This window comes from Rhinatrema bivittatum, chromosome 11 (assembly GCF_901001135.1).
Source record: "Rhinatrema bivittatum chromosome 11, aRhiBiv1.1, whole genome shotgun sequence".
NCBI classification, from domain to species: domain Eukaryota; kingdom Metazoa; phylum Chordata; class Amphibia; order Gymnophiona; family Rhinatrematidae; genus Rhinatrema; species Rhinatrema bivittatum.
The window spans coordinates 35,359,634-35,375,681 of NC_042625.1; the positions used below are offsets into that span (position 1 = coordinate 35,359,634).

Here is a 16,048-nt window from a genome sequence, read left to right on the forward strand (position 1 = left end):
TTGTGACTCCGCACCAGTAGATGGAGACAGACTAAAACTTGTGGGCGGAGCCATATATGCCCCTGTGCCAGTCACAGCCCCTCAGTCTTACTCTGTCTCCAGTAGATGGTGCAGGTCCGGTCACAGCTCCTCCCTGCCCTGATTCTGGTACTCCGTCAGGGTTGGTTTTCTTTTGGTTTAGGCCAGTTTAGGCTTTAGTGTCTTTTAATTGGAATTTTTGCCAAATTGTCGCTGACGTCAGTCTGCCCTACCTCCCGGGGGGGTTGAGAGGTCCTGAGGGGACTACCCCCCCCCGGTTGAGGCCGCTGCTAGGGTCGAGGACCCGGCTTTTTCTAAGTAGCAGCGTCAGGGGTGACACCGGGGAGCCCGGTTCACTCACCCCTGCTGGACTAGGGCTCCAGGACCGCGGACAGCGACAGGCGTTTTGTTGTTTAAAAAAAAAAAAAAAAAAAAAAAAGTTTGTCTTTTGTTTTGTGCCGGCTCTCTGTTCCTTGCGTCGCCGCTCTAGGGGGGGGCGCCGCTGACAGGGGGGAGGCCGTTTCGCGCGACTTTTATTATTTTTGATTTCCTTTGACGGCCGTCTTCGCGCCTTTTTCGCCGGCCTGCATCGCGGCTCCGCTTGCCGGGCCTGCGGCTCGGCGCGCGCGCGCGTCTCTCGCGCGACGGCCTATGCGCTTCCGGTATCCCGGGCGATGAAGGTTCGTCCGGGCCGTCTCGGGGGGCTCGAGTACGGCCCGCGCGACCGCCGCCGAGCGGTGGGGGGCGCGATGGAAAGGCCCCAGGATTGTTTCCCGCTCAGCGCGGGAGTGGCGGCCATTTTAGCCACGGGCCGCGAAATGGCGCGGGAAGCGGCAGGGCCTGCGGCCTTGCCTCCCGCGCTGTCTCCTCAGCGGGGCCCGGCGGGGGGGAGTCCCTCGGGGGACCCGGGGTCCCCGGGGAGCCCAGCTGAGGCTGATTCTGTTTCCAGCTCATTTTCTGAGGACTTTGCGCTTTGGCTGCGCAAAGTCCTGAAGTGTAAGAAAAGTAAGAGCAAGCGCGGCCGGAGGGAGTCCCGCAGGGCTCCACCGCCGAAGAAGTCCAACAGACCCTCGGGGATTACGGATGTGCCCCCGAGTGCTTCCAGGGGGAAACGGCCTCCGCGTGGCGTCCCACAGGAGGCGGACCCGGATTCCTCCACGGGGGTGGACACTGATTCCCCTGAAGAGCCCCTAAAGGGGCCGATGAGGGGGCAGGGGACGGATCCGCTCCATCCGGAGAAGGAAAGGCATCACAAGCAGCGGAGGGAGACGATCCCAAGGTGGTCCGGCTTTTCCGCAGGGAGGAACTGCCTCCCCTAATTCCGGCCATCCCCCAGGAACTGGGAATTGAAGCACCTCCGGTAGCGGTTCGGCAGGAGGCGCACATGGATCCGGTCCGGTTAGGCCTCACGGGCCCTGTAGTGGTTTTTTCCGTCTCATTTTTCTTCTACGGACATCCTATTCCGGGAATGGGACACCCCGGAATTGGGGCCGAAGGTCAGCAAAGCCATGGACAAGCTTTACCCGCTCCCGGAGGATGCGCTGGACCTTCTTAAGCTCCCCAAGGTGGATTCGGCGGTGTCTGCAGTAACAAAGAGATCCACTATTCCTGTCACGGGTGCGACAGCCCTCAGAGATCTTCAGGACAGGAAGCTGGAAGTGCAGCTTACGAAGATTTTCGAGGTTTCAGCGCTGGGTATTCGAGCGGCCATATGTACAAATTTCGCTATGAGAGCTAGCTTGCGCTGGGCCCAAGTTCTCCAGGCCAATGCGGATCTTACTGCTGGCGAGGCAGCGCAGGCGGATAGGTTGGAAGCAGCAATAGCATATGGCGCAGATGCGCTCCATGATCTGCTGCGTACCTCGGCGAGATCCATGGTGGCTGCAGTTTCGGCGCGCAGACTCCTGTGGCTACGCAACTGGGCAGCAGACGGCTCCTCCAAGGCTCCCCTCGGGGCGCTACCGTTCAAAGGCAAGTTGCTGTTTGGCAAAGAGTTGGATGACTTGATGGTTTCCCTGGGGGAAAACAGGGTTTTTTAGGCTGCCCGAGGATAGATCCAGGGCGCGGTCTTCTTTTCGGCTAGGTCCCGCTTTCGGGGTCCCAGGAAGTCGCGCCCTCAAAGGTCGTCCGGGCATGCATATAGGTCTGCTTCCTCCCGTACTTCGCAGTGGCAGCAACGGTCCTTTCGGTGAAAGCGTTTCGGGAGGCAAGGAGGTCCCCTTGCGATTACGGGGCCCATGTCGTCACAATGAAGAGTGGTCGGCCCATCTCCCGCCGCAGCCCCTGCACTCCGTTCCCAACGTCGGGGCGCGGTTGATGTCCTTTTCGGGAGATGGGCCGATGTGACGTCGGACCAGTGGGTCCTCAGCGTGATAAGACACGGCTACGCGTTAGATTTTGTTCGCACTCTGGCGGACAAGTTTCTTGTCTCACCCTGCAAGGCCCCCGAGAAGAGGTGCTAGGCACCATCCGACGCTTAGAAGCTTGGGAGCCATTTCCCCCGTCCCGGTCAGCCAGCACGGCAGGGGCCGTTACTCCATTTACTTCATCGTCCCAAAGGAAGACGGCTCGTACAGACCAATCCTGGATCTCAAGGGGGTAAACCGATGCCGGCGCGTTCCGCACTTCAAAATGGAGACGATTCAGTCGGTCATCGCCGCGGTAAGGCCCGGCGAGTTCCTGGCCTCCCTGGATCTCACGGAGGCGTATCTTCACATAGGCATTCAGCCGGCGTTCCAAAGCTTCCTCAGGTTCTGCATTCTGGGACGGCATTACCAGTTTCGGGCGCTCCCGTTTCGGCTCGCAACGGCTCCCCATACATTCACGAAGGTGATGGTGGTGGTGGCAGCGCAGTTGCGCCGGGAAGGTCTCCTGGTCCATCCTTATCTGGACGATTGGCTGATTCGGGCGAAGTCTGAGAATCAGTGTCGGTTGGCAGTGGACAGGGTTCTCCATCTCCTGCAGTCCCTAGGATGGGTGGTCAACTTCAGCAAAAGTCATCTGGCACCCACGCAGACCTTGGAATATCTAGGAGCGATGTTCGACACGAAGCAAGGCAAGGTGTTCCTGTCACACGACCGGGTATGCAAACTGCAGTCTCAGGTACGGCGTTTACTGTCGCTCCGTCGACCGCGGGTACGGTCCTTGGATCTATGGCTCCCACGCTGGCGCTGGTCCCCTGGGCGTTTGCTCACCTGCGACCATTACAGGCTTCGTTGCTGGCCCGCTGGAAGCCGGTCTCGGAGGACTTCTGCCTACCGCTTTCTCTAGCGGGACACGCGAGGTCCAGCCTGCTGTGGTGGCTGGATTCCAGTCATCTGTCTTCGGGAGTCTCCCTTCTGGTACCCGGCTGGACAGTGGTCACCATGGACGCCAGCCTCTCCGGCTGGGGGGCGGTCTGCCTAGGGAGTTCGGTCCAGGGCAAATGGTCAGTGTCGCAAGCCCAATGGTCTATTAATCGCCTAGAGACCAGAGTGGTCCGTCTGGCTTTACAACGCTTCCTGCCCTTGCTGCGAGGAAAGGCAGTCCGGGTGTTGTCGGACAATGCGACCACCGTGGCTTACATTAACCGCCAGGGCGGGACAAGGAGCCCCCAGGTGGCGGAGGAAGCTCAACGCTTGATGGCCTGGTCGGAGCTGCATCTCAGCAACATAGCAGCATCTCACATTGCGGGAGTCGACAACGTTCAGGCGGCTCTTTTGCGACACGTGGGGGGGTGCCCCACATGGACCTGATGGCCACGTGGCACAATGCGAAGGCTCCGCGACTTTACAGCCGACGTCGAGGACGGGGGGCAGAAGGCGTCGATGCGTTGGTGCTTCCCTGACGGACGTGTTGCTCTACGTGTTTCCCCCGTGGCCGATGATCGGCAAGATTCTTCGGCGCATAGAGTTGCACCCGGCCAACGTGATCTTGGTGGCACCGGAGTGGCCGCGCCGGCCGTGGTTCGCAGACCTGGTCCAGCTGGAAGTAACGGTGCCCCTTCGGCTCCAAGGAATGGCGGGCCTACTCCGCCAGGGCCCCGTCTGTTTGGAGGATGCGGATCACTTCTGTCTCGCGGCATGATGCGGTGGTGGCTACGGTGCTGCGTTCCAGGAAACAGTCGACTTTTCTGGCTTCTGTCCGTGTCTGGGTGGTCTTTGAGGAATGGTGCGTGCAGCGTGGGGTGGACCCCACTTCGGCTTCAGTTTCCGACACTCTGGCGTTCCTCCAGGCAGGGCTGGCCAAGGGTCTAGCGTGCAGTTCCCTACGGGTTCAGGTAGCGGCGCTTGGTTGTTTGCGAGGTAAGGTCCGGGGTGCGTACCTGGCGTTTCATCCGGATGTTTCTCGTTTCCTTCGGGGGGGCTAAGCTTCTTCGCCCTCCATTACGGCTCCCTTGTCCGGCTTGGAACCTCATTTGGGTTCTCTCCGCTCTCTGTGCGGCACCGTTTGAGCCCTTGAAATGCGTAACGCTTAAGGATCTCACTTTAAAAACGGCGTTCTTGGTGGCAATTGCTTCGGCGCGGCGTGTCTCCGAGCTACAGGCCCTGTCCTGTAGGGAACCTTTCTTGCGTATTTCTGATACCGGTGTTTCTCTGCGAACGGTTCCTTCCTTCTTCCGAAAGTTGTGTCGTCTTTTCATGTGAATCAATCGGTGGAGCTGCCCGTTTCGCGGGTGGGGCGTCCTCGGTTCCGGAAGCAAGGGACTTACGGAAGCTAGACGTGCGGAGAGCCCTCCTTCGGTGTCTGGAGGTCACTAATCCGTTTCGGTTCACGGATCATCCGTTTCTCCTGTTCTCTGGTCCAAAGAATGGGGCCGCAGCGTCTCGCGCTACGATCGGCCGTTGGATCAAAGAGGCCATTGGCGCGGCCTACTTGATGCGTGGAAAGCCACTTCCCGTGGGCCTGAGGGCTCACTCGACTCGTTCTCAAGCAACGTCTTGGGCGGAAGCTTCGCAGGTGTCGCCTCAAGAGATTTGCAGGGCGGCTACCTGGAAATCGTGGCATACCTTTATCAGGCATTACAGGTTGGATGGCAGGGCTACCGATCCCGGGGGTTTTGGAGAGAGGATGCTCCGAGCGGGACTCTCTGCTTCCCACCCTCAGTAGGTTTGCTCTGGTACATCCCAGGTGTCCTGGACTGATCCTGGTACGTACAGGGAAAGGAAAATTAGTTTCTTACCTGATAATTTTCGTTCCTGTAGTACCAAGGATCAGTCCAGGATCCCGCCCGCAGTGCTGCGCTGAAGTAATGGAGAGTCCGCTCATGGTTTTAAATTAATCTGTTCCGCTTGTTCGCTCTCTCGTTTGGGGAGTCTATTTCCAGTAGGGGTGTTCTTCCCCGTTTTATGGTTAAATAGCTAGTTTGGTTCTCTGGTTATGTTCTACTTTGACATTCCGTATGACTGAGGGGCTGTGACTGGCACAGGGGCATATATGGCTCCGCCCACAAGTTTTAGTCTGTCTCCATCTACTGGTGCGGAGTCACAACCCAGGTGTCCTGGACTGATCCTTGGTACTACAGGAACGAAAATTATCAGGTAAGAAACTAATTTTCCTTTACTACCCTTAACAGAAACAGGGGGGTAACCTGTATGGAGCGGCAGTTACTACCCTTAACAGAAACAGGGGGGTAAGGGTAGTAACTGCCGCTCCATACAAGTTACCCCCATGTTTCTGTTAAGGGTAGTAACTGCCGCTCCATACAGGTTACCCCCCTGTTTCTGTTAACCTGTATGGAGCGGCAGTTACTATCCTTAACAGAAACAGGGGGGTAACCTGTATGGAGCGGCAGTTACTACCCTTAACAGAAACAGGGGGGTAACCTGTATGGAGCGGCAGTTACTACCCTTAACAGAAACATGGGGGTAACTTGTATGGAGCGGCAGTTACTACCCTTAACAGAAACATGGGGGTAACTTGTATGGAGCGGCAGTTACTACCCTTAACAGAAACAGGGGAGTAACCTGTATGGAGCGGCAGTTACTACCCTTAACAGAAACAGGGGGGTAACTTGTATGGAGCGGCAGTTACTACCCTTAACAGAAACAGGGGGGTAACCTGCTCGGGGAGGCAGTTACTACCCTTAACAGAAACAGGGGGTTAACTTGTATGGAGCGGCAGTTACTATCCTTAACTTTTTCTGCATCAATATTATGTTATTTTGTTACTTAACATAAGTGGAACATTCAGAGTGCTAAAGGAGAACAGCTTTTAACATTTTTTTGACTTGGCTCTGTCTTTCTGCAACTTTGGGCTTCCAGCTCATTCGGAACCGGAGCTGGAATCTGATACCTTGTAACTACCCCTATTTTAAAACTTAGCCCAGTCGTTGCAGTGACAGTCCTCAGCTGAGATCCATGTACTATTAGTAAAATTAATCTTATGGTGAGTCTGACTTGTTTACATCAGATAAAATGTAAGTTCATATAAAGAGATCAGAATGCCTACACCTTTTTCTTGCGGTATATAATGAGTTTTATTATAGCAGCAGAAGATATAAAATGGATTTAGATACAGTAAAGTATTATTTTTAACTATGTGCTTTAGCAGAGCAAATCACTCTTTCTACAATGTTATGAAAACACTTGTCTGCCCTTAATCCAACTTGCATTTTAAAGACACATTGCAATTAACTCTCCAACTTAGAAGTAGAAATTAGCCATTTCCTAGCGTGTAGCAGATGGACTCAGGACCAATGGGTATAGTGTGCTCCTGATAGCAGTTGGAGATGGATCAGATTTCATTCTGACGTCAGCCCTAGTACATATACCCGTGCAGGAAGTGCAGCTCTTCAGTATTGTGGATATATGTGTGACTGACTAATTTGAATAACTTGATTAACTTTATAACTTGGTTAACTTGATTAATTTGAACTGGTTGAATTGGCTATAGCTGGAGACCGCCAGTGCCCTCAACCGAGAAACGTCGACACCCAGTAGGATGGGTGTCCTAGATGAAGGAAAGCATGGCTTACCCTTGAATCACTCGCTCCCGGGGATGTCCCCCGAGAATTCCATGAGTAATGGCAGCTGTGGGCTGGATACTGAGTCCATCTGTCTACACTAAGGAAAACAAAATTATCAGGTAAGTAATTTCTCCATTTCCTAGGGTGTGGCAGATGGACTCAGGACCAATGGGATGTATAAAAGCTACTCCCGAACCAGGTGGGAGGCTGCCTGTGACCCACTTAGTACTGCCCTTGCAAATGCTGTGTCCTCCCGAGCCTGTAGGCAAGCAACAAATAGAAGGATGCCAAAGAGCGTCTTTTTCAAACTTTAATCAAGGAGACGTAAAAGCTCAAATAAAATTGCCTGACTCTGGCCGAGTTTCGCCACCTGCGGTGGCTGCCTCAGGGGCTACAAACAAACATATAAAGTGTTTAATAACATAAATATTAAAAACATAAATAATTAAAACCACATAAACATGTAGAGATCAAATCATCAGAAAACATAAAAATCAATACATAAATACATAAACTTAAAATGACAATGGAAAAAGTAAAAATGAATAAATAAAATGAGACAATAAAAATCAACAACAACTAAAAGAGCAGCAACAGGAGATAGTACCTGAATAATCAAAGAACAGTGTTCAAGTGATGGTCTGAATAAAATCAACAATGTATCTTCATCTATATAAAATAGATAAATAACGGTCAGCTATAAGTCAATAAAAGGCATACATCAGTATCTATTAAAAACGTGGATCACCCCCTCTTTATAAAAACGTATTTATATCCAATGGATGAAAAAATGTTTTTGAAAACATTTTTTATATATTGCCGAAGTATTAAAAAATATTTAACCAAAGTGTTAAAAAATTTTTTAAATTGTTTATCTCCAATGGATAAAACATTTTTTTAATGGATAAAAACATATCTATGTTGGGGAAAATTTTAATTTATTTAACCAGAAGCACAAGAGAACAATATTATACAATTCGCTCATGGAACACAGAATATGTCTTAAAAAACTAGAAAATGCTAGATTGTGAATCAAAAAATGTGACACGGATTGCGATAGTATAATTAACAAAAGGTGTATATTGGAGTGCAACGATGAAATTGGAGGAATTTAAACAAAAATTGTGACGGTATAAGTAGTTCAATCATATGTTTAAACAATGTTTATAGAGTGCATCTAATTAACGAAATATGTAACAACAGTTTTTCTAATTTCAATAAGAAGTTGAAAAAATTTTAACAAAAATTGTGATGGTATCAGTAGTAAAATCACATGTTTAAAAATAGTTACTAGAGTGCGTCTAATTAGTAAAATATATCAACAGTGCACCTGAAACTAAAAAATTACGAATAATCCCATTGATGTTTATTGAAACAGAAGACATATTCTGTGTTCCATGAGCGAATTGTATAATATTGTTCTCTTGTGCTTCTGGTTAAATAAATTAAAATTTTCCCCAACATAGATATGTTTTTATCCATTAAAAAAATGTTTTATCCATTGGAGATAAACAATTTAAAAAAATCTTTAACACTTTGGTTAAATATTTTTTAATACTTCGGGAATATATAAAAAAATTTTTCAAAAATTTTTTTTCATCCATTGGATATAAATACGTTTTTATAAAGAGGGGGTGATCCACGTTTTTAATAGATACTGATGTATGCCTTTTATTGACTTATAGCTGACCGTTATTTATCTATTTTATATAGATGAAGATACATTGTTGATTTTATTCGGACCATCACTTGAACACTGTTCTTTGATTATTCAGGTACTATCTCCTGTTGCTGCTCTTTTAGTTGTTGTTGATTTTTATTGTCTCATTTTATTTATTCATTTTTACTTTTTCCATTGTCATTTTAAGTTTATGTATTTATGTATTGATTTTTATGTTTTCTGATGATTTGATCTCTACATGTTTATGTGGTTTTAATTATTTATGTTTTTAATATTTATGTTATTAAACATATTTATGTTATTAAACTACACTACTGTCATACAAAGGAACTCTACATTTCTACAGGACTTCAATTCTAAAAGCAAAAAGAGAATACTTCGGTAATAAAATCCATGATCTCCAATTTGATGCAGAAACCCTCTTTGCATATGTCTCTCAAATAACAAAGTCTCTACCACCATCAATTCCTGACGAACAAGCTCAAACCAAAGCAAATGAGTTAGCCCTATTCTTTCAGCAGAAGATTTCAAATACACTTGCTCTCCTTCCAACCAAGACTGACTACACCACCTCATTCGATAACACCTACATTCTTAAGGGAATCAAATTCGACAAATTCGAATTAACATCGACCAAAGAGATCGAATCCATTCTCAAAAGGCAAAAACCATCTAGCCACCCATTGGACAACATACCTTCCAAGCTACTGCTACTTATCCCAAATATAATCTCTGGTCCCTTAACCAAAATCATAAACTGCTGCTTAACTCAAGGATTCTACCCAGATAGTCTAAAAAACGCTTCCCTGAAACCACTCCTCAAGAAACATAACCTAGACCCTGGTGTTCTGGCTAATTTCCGCCCTATCTCGAATCTACCATTTTTAGCCAAACTCACTGAGAAATTGGTCAACACCCAGCTTTCTGATTATCTAGAAGATCACAACTTACTTTTCCCTTCCCAATATGGGTTCCGCAAATCTCGCAGCACTGAAACCCTACTCATATCTCTAACAGACCATATTATTATGGGGCTAGACAAAGGACACTCCTTTCTCCTAATCCTTCTAGACATCTCGGCGGCTTTCGACACCGTCAACCACCTCATCCTCTTGAATCGCCTTTCAGACATAGGCATCTCGGGAACAGTCCACAATTGGTTCAAGTCGTTCCTCAGTAACAGGAGTTTTAAAGTCAAAATCAACAATAAGGAATCACCATCTACAAATTCCGCTCTTGGCGTACCACAAGGTTCATCCCTATCACCTACCCTTTTCAATATCTACCTCCTTCCCCTTTGCCAACTGTTAACTAGTCTTAACCTCATTCACTACATCTACGCAGACGATGTTCAGATTTTGATTCCCATAACAGAATCTATTAACAAATCCCTCGCACTCTGGAACAACAGCTTACAAGCCATCACTAATCTCCTCAACAGTCTAAATCTGGTCATCAATGCATCTAAGACTGAACTCCTATTCATTTCCTCCAACCAAGAAAACCTCTCATCTCAGATTCATCACAAACACCTTCTCACCCACTCTCATGTGAGAGACCTTGGAGTAATTATAGACAACCGTCTTAACCTAAAGAATATGATCAAAACCACAACTAAAGAGTGCTTCTACAGACTTCAGGTGTTAAAAACACTCAAACCTCTCCTATATTTTCATGACTTTAGGACTGTTCTCCAATCTCTAATATTTGCCAAAATTGACTACTGCAGCGCTCTCCTCACCGGCCTACCAAGCCCTTACAGATGATACAGAACGCTGCAGCAAGAATTTTGACAAGCACCAACCAGAGAGACCATATTACGCCCATCCTCCGTAATCTACACTGGTTACCAGTCAGTTACAGGGCTCTACACAAATCGCTAACTCTAATCCACAAATCAATTCATAACCTCCTCCATCTCGACCTCGAATTCCCACTCAAACTCCACACTTCCAACAGACCAATGAGGGAAACCTACAAAGGAACTCTACAAGCCCCGCCATCTAAAGCCACACGACTCATCTCTACCAGGGACCGAGCTTTTTCTACAGCAGGTCCATCCATCTGGAACAACCTCCCCTCAGAACTCAGAATGGAACCGTGCCTAACTACATTTAAAAAAAAACTCAAAACTTGGCTCTTCTTACAAGCCTTCCCTGATCCATCAAACTTTCACTAGATAACTACTCAGCTTTTGAATATGGAACTTCGCCCCGCCAATATTCACCTCATTTACTAGTTTGGACATATCACAATGTACTTAATTTAATACCTTCTTAAGGCTTCTCTTTTTCCAGCTGAACCAGCTTCCAAGTTCAAGGTCCTTGTTATTATGTAACTTTTTGCTTCTCTGCTCTTGTCTCTTACCACAAAATTTACTCCTTATGTTATGTTACGTTATACTGATCTACCCCTGTTCGATGTAAACCGACCTGATATGGTATTCAACCTTGAAGGTCGGTATAGAAAAATGTTAAATAAATAAATAAATAAACACTTTATATGTTTGTTTGTAGCCCCTGAGGCAGCCACCGCAGGTGGTGAAACTCGGCCAGAGTCGGGCAATTTTATTTGAGCTTTTACGTCTCCTTGATTAAAGTTTGAAAAAGACGCTCTTTGGCATCCTTCTATTTGTTGCTTGCCTACGGTTTCACTGGATCGCCTACCCTGCTGTTTTTTGGGTCCTCCCGAGCCTGAACATCCAGGCGGTAAAACCTGGAGAAGGTGTGGATGGAGGACCATGTCGCTGCCCTACAGATCTCGGCGGGTTTCAGCATCTTGGTTTCCGCCCAGGATCGTGCGCCCAGGACCCTGGCTGGTGCACTCGCCTGCTCTCCCGTGTTTCTTTCTGTATCGGCCTGACAGTGAGATATTGGATGAACAAGCATCCTCTGAGGAAGCAGGATTGGTACAAGAGAGGTGGGGGTAATGACGGAACTGGAAGTTTTGACTGAAAAGATCAGGGGAAGATTAACAAAAGGACAGAAATTGTGAGAACCAGTGTGAAAGATTTTGTTCACTAACTTGAAGCTCTGCATCACTTTGGACTTTCAAGTGTTCGTTCTAATCTCTTTCTCCATACCACTGCATGCATAATTTTTTTTCTGCTTTTTATTATTCACTATGTGTTTCTTGCTCCCTTAAGATGACCAAAGAGAGCTTTTTTTGTTTTTTATTTCTATGAAGGGGGGTGGGGGAAAAGGGTGAATGGGGGTGGTGGACCAGATGGAGTCTTAACTAATTTGGTGCGTAATGTTGACGCACAATAATGGAATGATGATGCTTCTTTTTTTCTTTCTGGCTGGATGTTAAAACTAATAAAAATATAAGTTTAAAAAAATATAGTGACTCTAGCTTGCATGTACGGAGGCCACTGGCAGTAACCTACCACACAGGTCTCGCTGAAGACACCCACTGGGCAGGTCAGCCTTGAAGTAAGAGTACTTTCATGGCGCTCATATCCTGGGACATGATGTCCCGGACTTTGGGACCCTTTTTGGCTCCAGCTTTGGGCTGGGTCAACAGACTCTGTCCACAGTCATTTTCTGAGATCTTCCCTCGGGGAAGCCTGGACTTGTATGTGAGGGATGCCAAGACATCCAAGGGCAGGCTGAAGATTCCAGATGCACAGAGGTTACAGTAGGTAGGCTCACTGGGTCAAATGAGGAACTGTGACTGCCCCAAAAAACTCTTAATTGGTCCCCTTAATTCCAGAATGGAAGGGAGAGGGTAATCTTGGAAGATTTAAACAGAACCAACTGGAAAATGGTGCCTTTTAAGTTTGTCTGGGGGCATGTACAGGTGATAGAGAGGAAGTCTGTAAACCGACGAGATGTTCCCAACGTTCGTCGGTATATAAAAGATATTAAATAAAATAAAAATAAGTCAGTCTCTGGCTCAGAGGTCCACACCCCGACTTTAGAAGAATAAAGGGACAAAGTAAACTAGGAATGCTGGTTTCCTTTCCCGGGAGGCATCCCTAGTAGAGGCAGGCACTCAACCTAAGACAGTTGAGTTGGGGGCGGGGGGGGGGGGGGGAATGTGGAGGGGTGACTAGAACCCAAGAACATCTTAAAAGACCAAGACCAGCTATCTGGCCTGGTCCATCTTAAATACAGAGTGGGAATTCAGACCACAGGGTGTAGCCTGGGGGAGGGGAGTAAAAGCCCAGACTCAGGATGGAGCAAATGGTCCAGAAAGGGAGAGGGAAGCTCCTGGAATTACACCAGAATCCTGTACATTTGAAACTTTGATTTTTTAATCTAAAGTCTGATTTTTTGCTGTCTTTGTTTATGTGAAGAAAAAGTGTTTTCCGTTGAAAGCTAGAGTTGCACTGGTTTTCTATCCTCCGGTATGCCTCCCTCCCATGCTACCTCAGGGCCATCTCATACTAGTCTGCTTCCATTTTGTGTTGCTTGGCCTGCCCTCAGCTTGGTTTACAGTTGCATATGCTCCTTTTTAAGGTGACTAGTTAGTCCCTACAGTCCCAGGACTCCTTCCAGAATCCTGCAGTCATAAGTCCTAAATCTGGCCACTAGGTGTCGCCATTGTGTGACAACTAGGGCTACCCCACAGGGTCCCAGCTAGCTCAGATCACAGAAGACCTAACGTGACTGAACCAAGGTCTCCCCTATGGTATCGTGCAGAACTGCCACTGGGTCAGCCCCTTATTTATTTATTTATTTTTCTAATTAAATAATGCATGCAAATGTTAGACCTTCCTAGAATGCAATTTTTGGAGGAATTTGTGAGATAATTGAAAGTGAAAACCAGTTTAACACATCTGTCTAACAGAGGAAATATCATCGTGGCCACACCAGGCCGCTTGGTGGACATGTTCAGAAGAAGAACGGACGGACTAGATTTGGCCAGCTGTGTGAAAGCGTTGGATGTCCTGGTTCTGGATGAGGCAGACCGACTTCTGGACATGGGATTTGAAGCAAGGTATTTGGGTAGCAATTGGAAATCGCTTGTGGCAGGTATAGCGGGTAGTGGTGAGAGGTCAGGTAAAAGACATGGAGTGGGCACAGGAGCTGGTGTTAGTTAAAGCATGGGAATGTCTATGCTTGCTCACCCAAAGGGGTAGAGAATCGGTGAGGAAGACGACGGGGCTGACTGGATGGAGGAATTGAATGTGATCTGTTGTCATTTGCTATGTTACACTGTCACTATGGAAGAGACTTATTGAGCGCTTTTGCACTGCAAGGTGCCTTCTTTATTTTGACAGGGACCACACCAAACAATTAGATTTTTGTAATATGAGATTCCAGCTGTTGCTGGATTCTGGCCAGTTTTGGTCTGTGTGCCACCAATCAGAGCAATTGAGTTTCTTTTGTAGGTGGGAAGGTTTTTAATTGGCTAAACAAATGGATGCATCTTTAAAACTCATATTTTAAGTCTGCAGAGGCAAATGGTCGAGGCCAAGGCTAAGTGCCATTCTGTTTTTATCTCTACCGCACTCAGGTGTGGGTAAGCTGAAGAGGTTTAATGAAGAGCAGAAAATGGATTTCAAAAAGTTATAACTTTGAACCAAGGCCATTCGCTGCATGTTCCCTGAATGCATGCAGTCATAGACTGTGCCTTTTATCAACAGCGGTGCTTCCTTTCTCCTTAGCAGGAAAAATAAAATCAGTGAAGCGTTTTTTTTTTTTTTTTTAGGAATAGATTTTCCTTATATTTTCCAAATAAACATTGCCATCATGTTATGGAGAGTGGAGAAGACTGTGTAATTTAGCAGATTAGTGTGTGCAGTTGCTGGTGGTGTAACATAGGAGTCCTGAGACAGGTAACCGAAGAGAATGCACAACCTAAGATGGCAGAACAACTGTAGCTCGGATATTTTTTCAGCTAATACTTTAGTTTGTTTAACCGCACCCTGAAAATGTATCATTTTGATCTGCTGAAAGCGGTAGTTTTTGTCTTTTGGAAATGCGTTTTTCATGAGTTTCTCAAATGATTTGCATATTTTTTTGTAATTATTTCTAGCAAGAGTAGGTGTTATGCTGAATGGAAATTTTGAAAAGAATATATTTGGATACATTGGTTTTTAGTTTAAATACCATTCTGGAGTTCTTACCCAAGCAGAGGCGGACAGGCTTGTTCTCAGCGACTCAGACTCAGGAGGTGGAGAACCTGGTGCGAGCAGGTCTGCGGAACCCGGTACGCATCACGGTGAAGGAGAAAGGGGTGGCAGCCAGCAGCAGCCAGAAGACGCCAACTCGCCTTCAGAACTACTACATGGTAAGATTTCTTTTCACTTTTAAGAAACTTTTAGGTTATACTGGCTCAATTCACTGGATAAAAAAAAAATCACATTTTTTTTACACAGGTTCCATAGCTCAGTTTGCCTTTCTCTTAAACTGACATCACCCCACAGTGAGCAAACTATTTGATTAATGTTAAAGTACAAACATAAGAGATGCCATACTGGGTCAGACCAAGCTTCCCATCAAGCTTAGCATACTATGTCCAACAGTGGCCAATCAAGTCACAAATACCTGGCAAGTACCCAAACATTAAATGAATAGATCCCAAGCTACTAATCCTTATTGATTAATAGCAGTTTATGTTCTAGAAACTTATTCAAACCTTTTTTAAACCCAGTTACACTAACTGCCATAACCACATCCTCTGCCAATGAATTCCAGAGCTTAATTATGCACTGAGTGAAAAAATAATTTTCTCTGATTTGTTTTAAATGAGCTACTTGCTAACTTCATGGAGTGCCCCCTGGTCCTTCTATTATCTGAGAGTAAATAACTGATTTACATGAACTTGTTCAAGTCCTTTCATGATTTTGTAGACCTGTATCATATCCCCCCTCAGTCGTCTCTTATGTAAGCTGAACAGCCTTAACCTCTTCAGCCTTTCGTCATAGGGGAGCTGTTCCATCCCCTTTATCATTTTGGTTGCCCTTCTCTGTACTTTCTCCAGTGCAACTATCTTTTTTGAGATGCAGAGGCCAGAATTGAACATAGTGCTCAAGGTGCGGTCTCACCATGGATTGATACAGAGGCATTATGACATTCTCCGCTTTATTCACCATTCCCTTACTAATAATTCCTAACATTGTTGCTTTTTTGACTGCCACAGCGCAGTGAGCCAATGATTTTAATGTATTTTCTGAGCTTTGCATTTTGTTGAATGATTATAGAGTAATTAGAGTTTTAATTACCAGAATGAGAAGTCCATGGCACAAGCCATGACTTTTTGACTTCAGATCATGTTTAATTATTACTCAGCAGTCTTTTTTGTCAGGCTGCAGTTTCTTTGACTGGTTTGGGACTCTGGTGAGATAATTCTAAGTACTGAAGCACACAAGTCCTGTCTTGAATGTGCAGACTGCAGTAGGATTTGTGAACTAAGGCTCCACTGACCTGCTTGACAGGTTCAGCATGAAACAA

The 16,048-nt window shown here is 46.6% G+C and overlaps 1 protein-coding gene across 3 annotated transcripts in view; it reads left to right on the plus strand.

Annotated features, from left to right (window-relative positions):
- The window catches only part of DDX55 (DEAD-box helicase 55), a 46,873-nt gene that overhangs the window by 8,548 nt on the left and 22,277 nt on the right, over window positions 1-16,048 (plus strand). For all 3 annotated transcript variants that reach the window (XM_029619982.1, XM_029619981.1, XM_029619980.1), the window contains exons 6-7: window positions 13,440-13,589; window positions 14,696-14,885. In XM_029619982.1, the coding sequence (XP_029475842.1) occupies window positions 13,440-13,589; window positions 14,696-14,885 (340 nt within the window). The remainder of the gene's footprint in view (window positions 1-13,439; window positions 13,590-14,695; window positions 14,886-16,048) is intronic.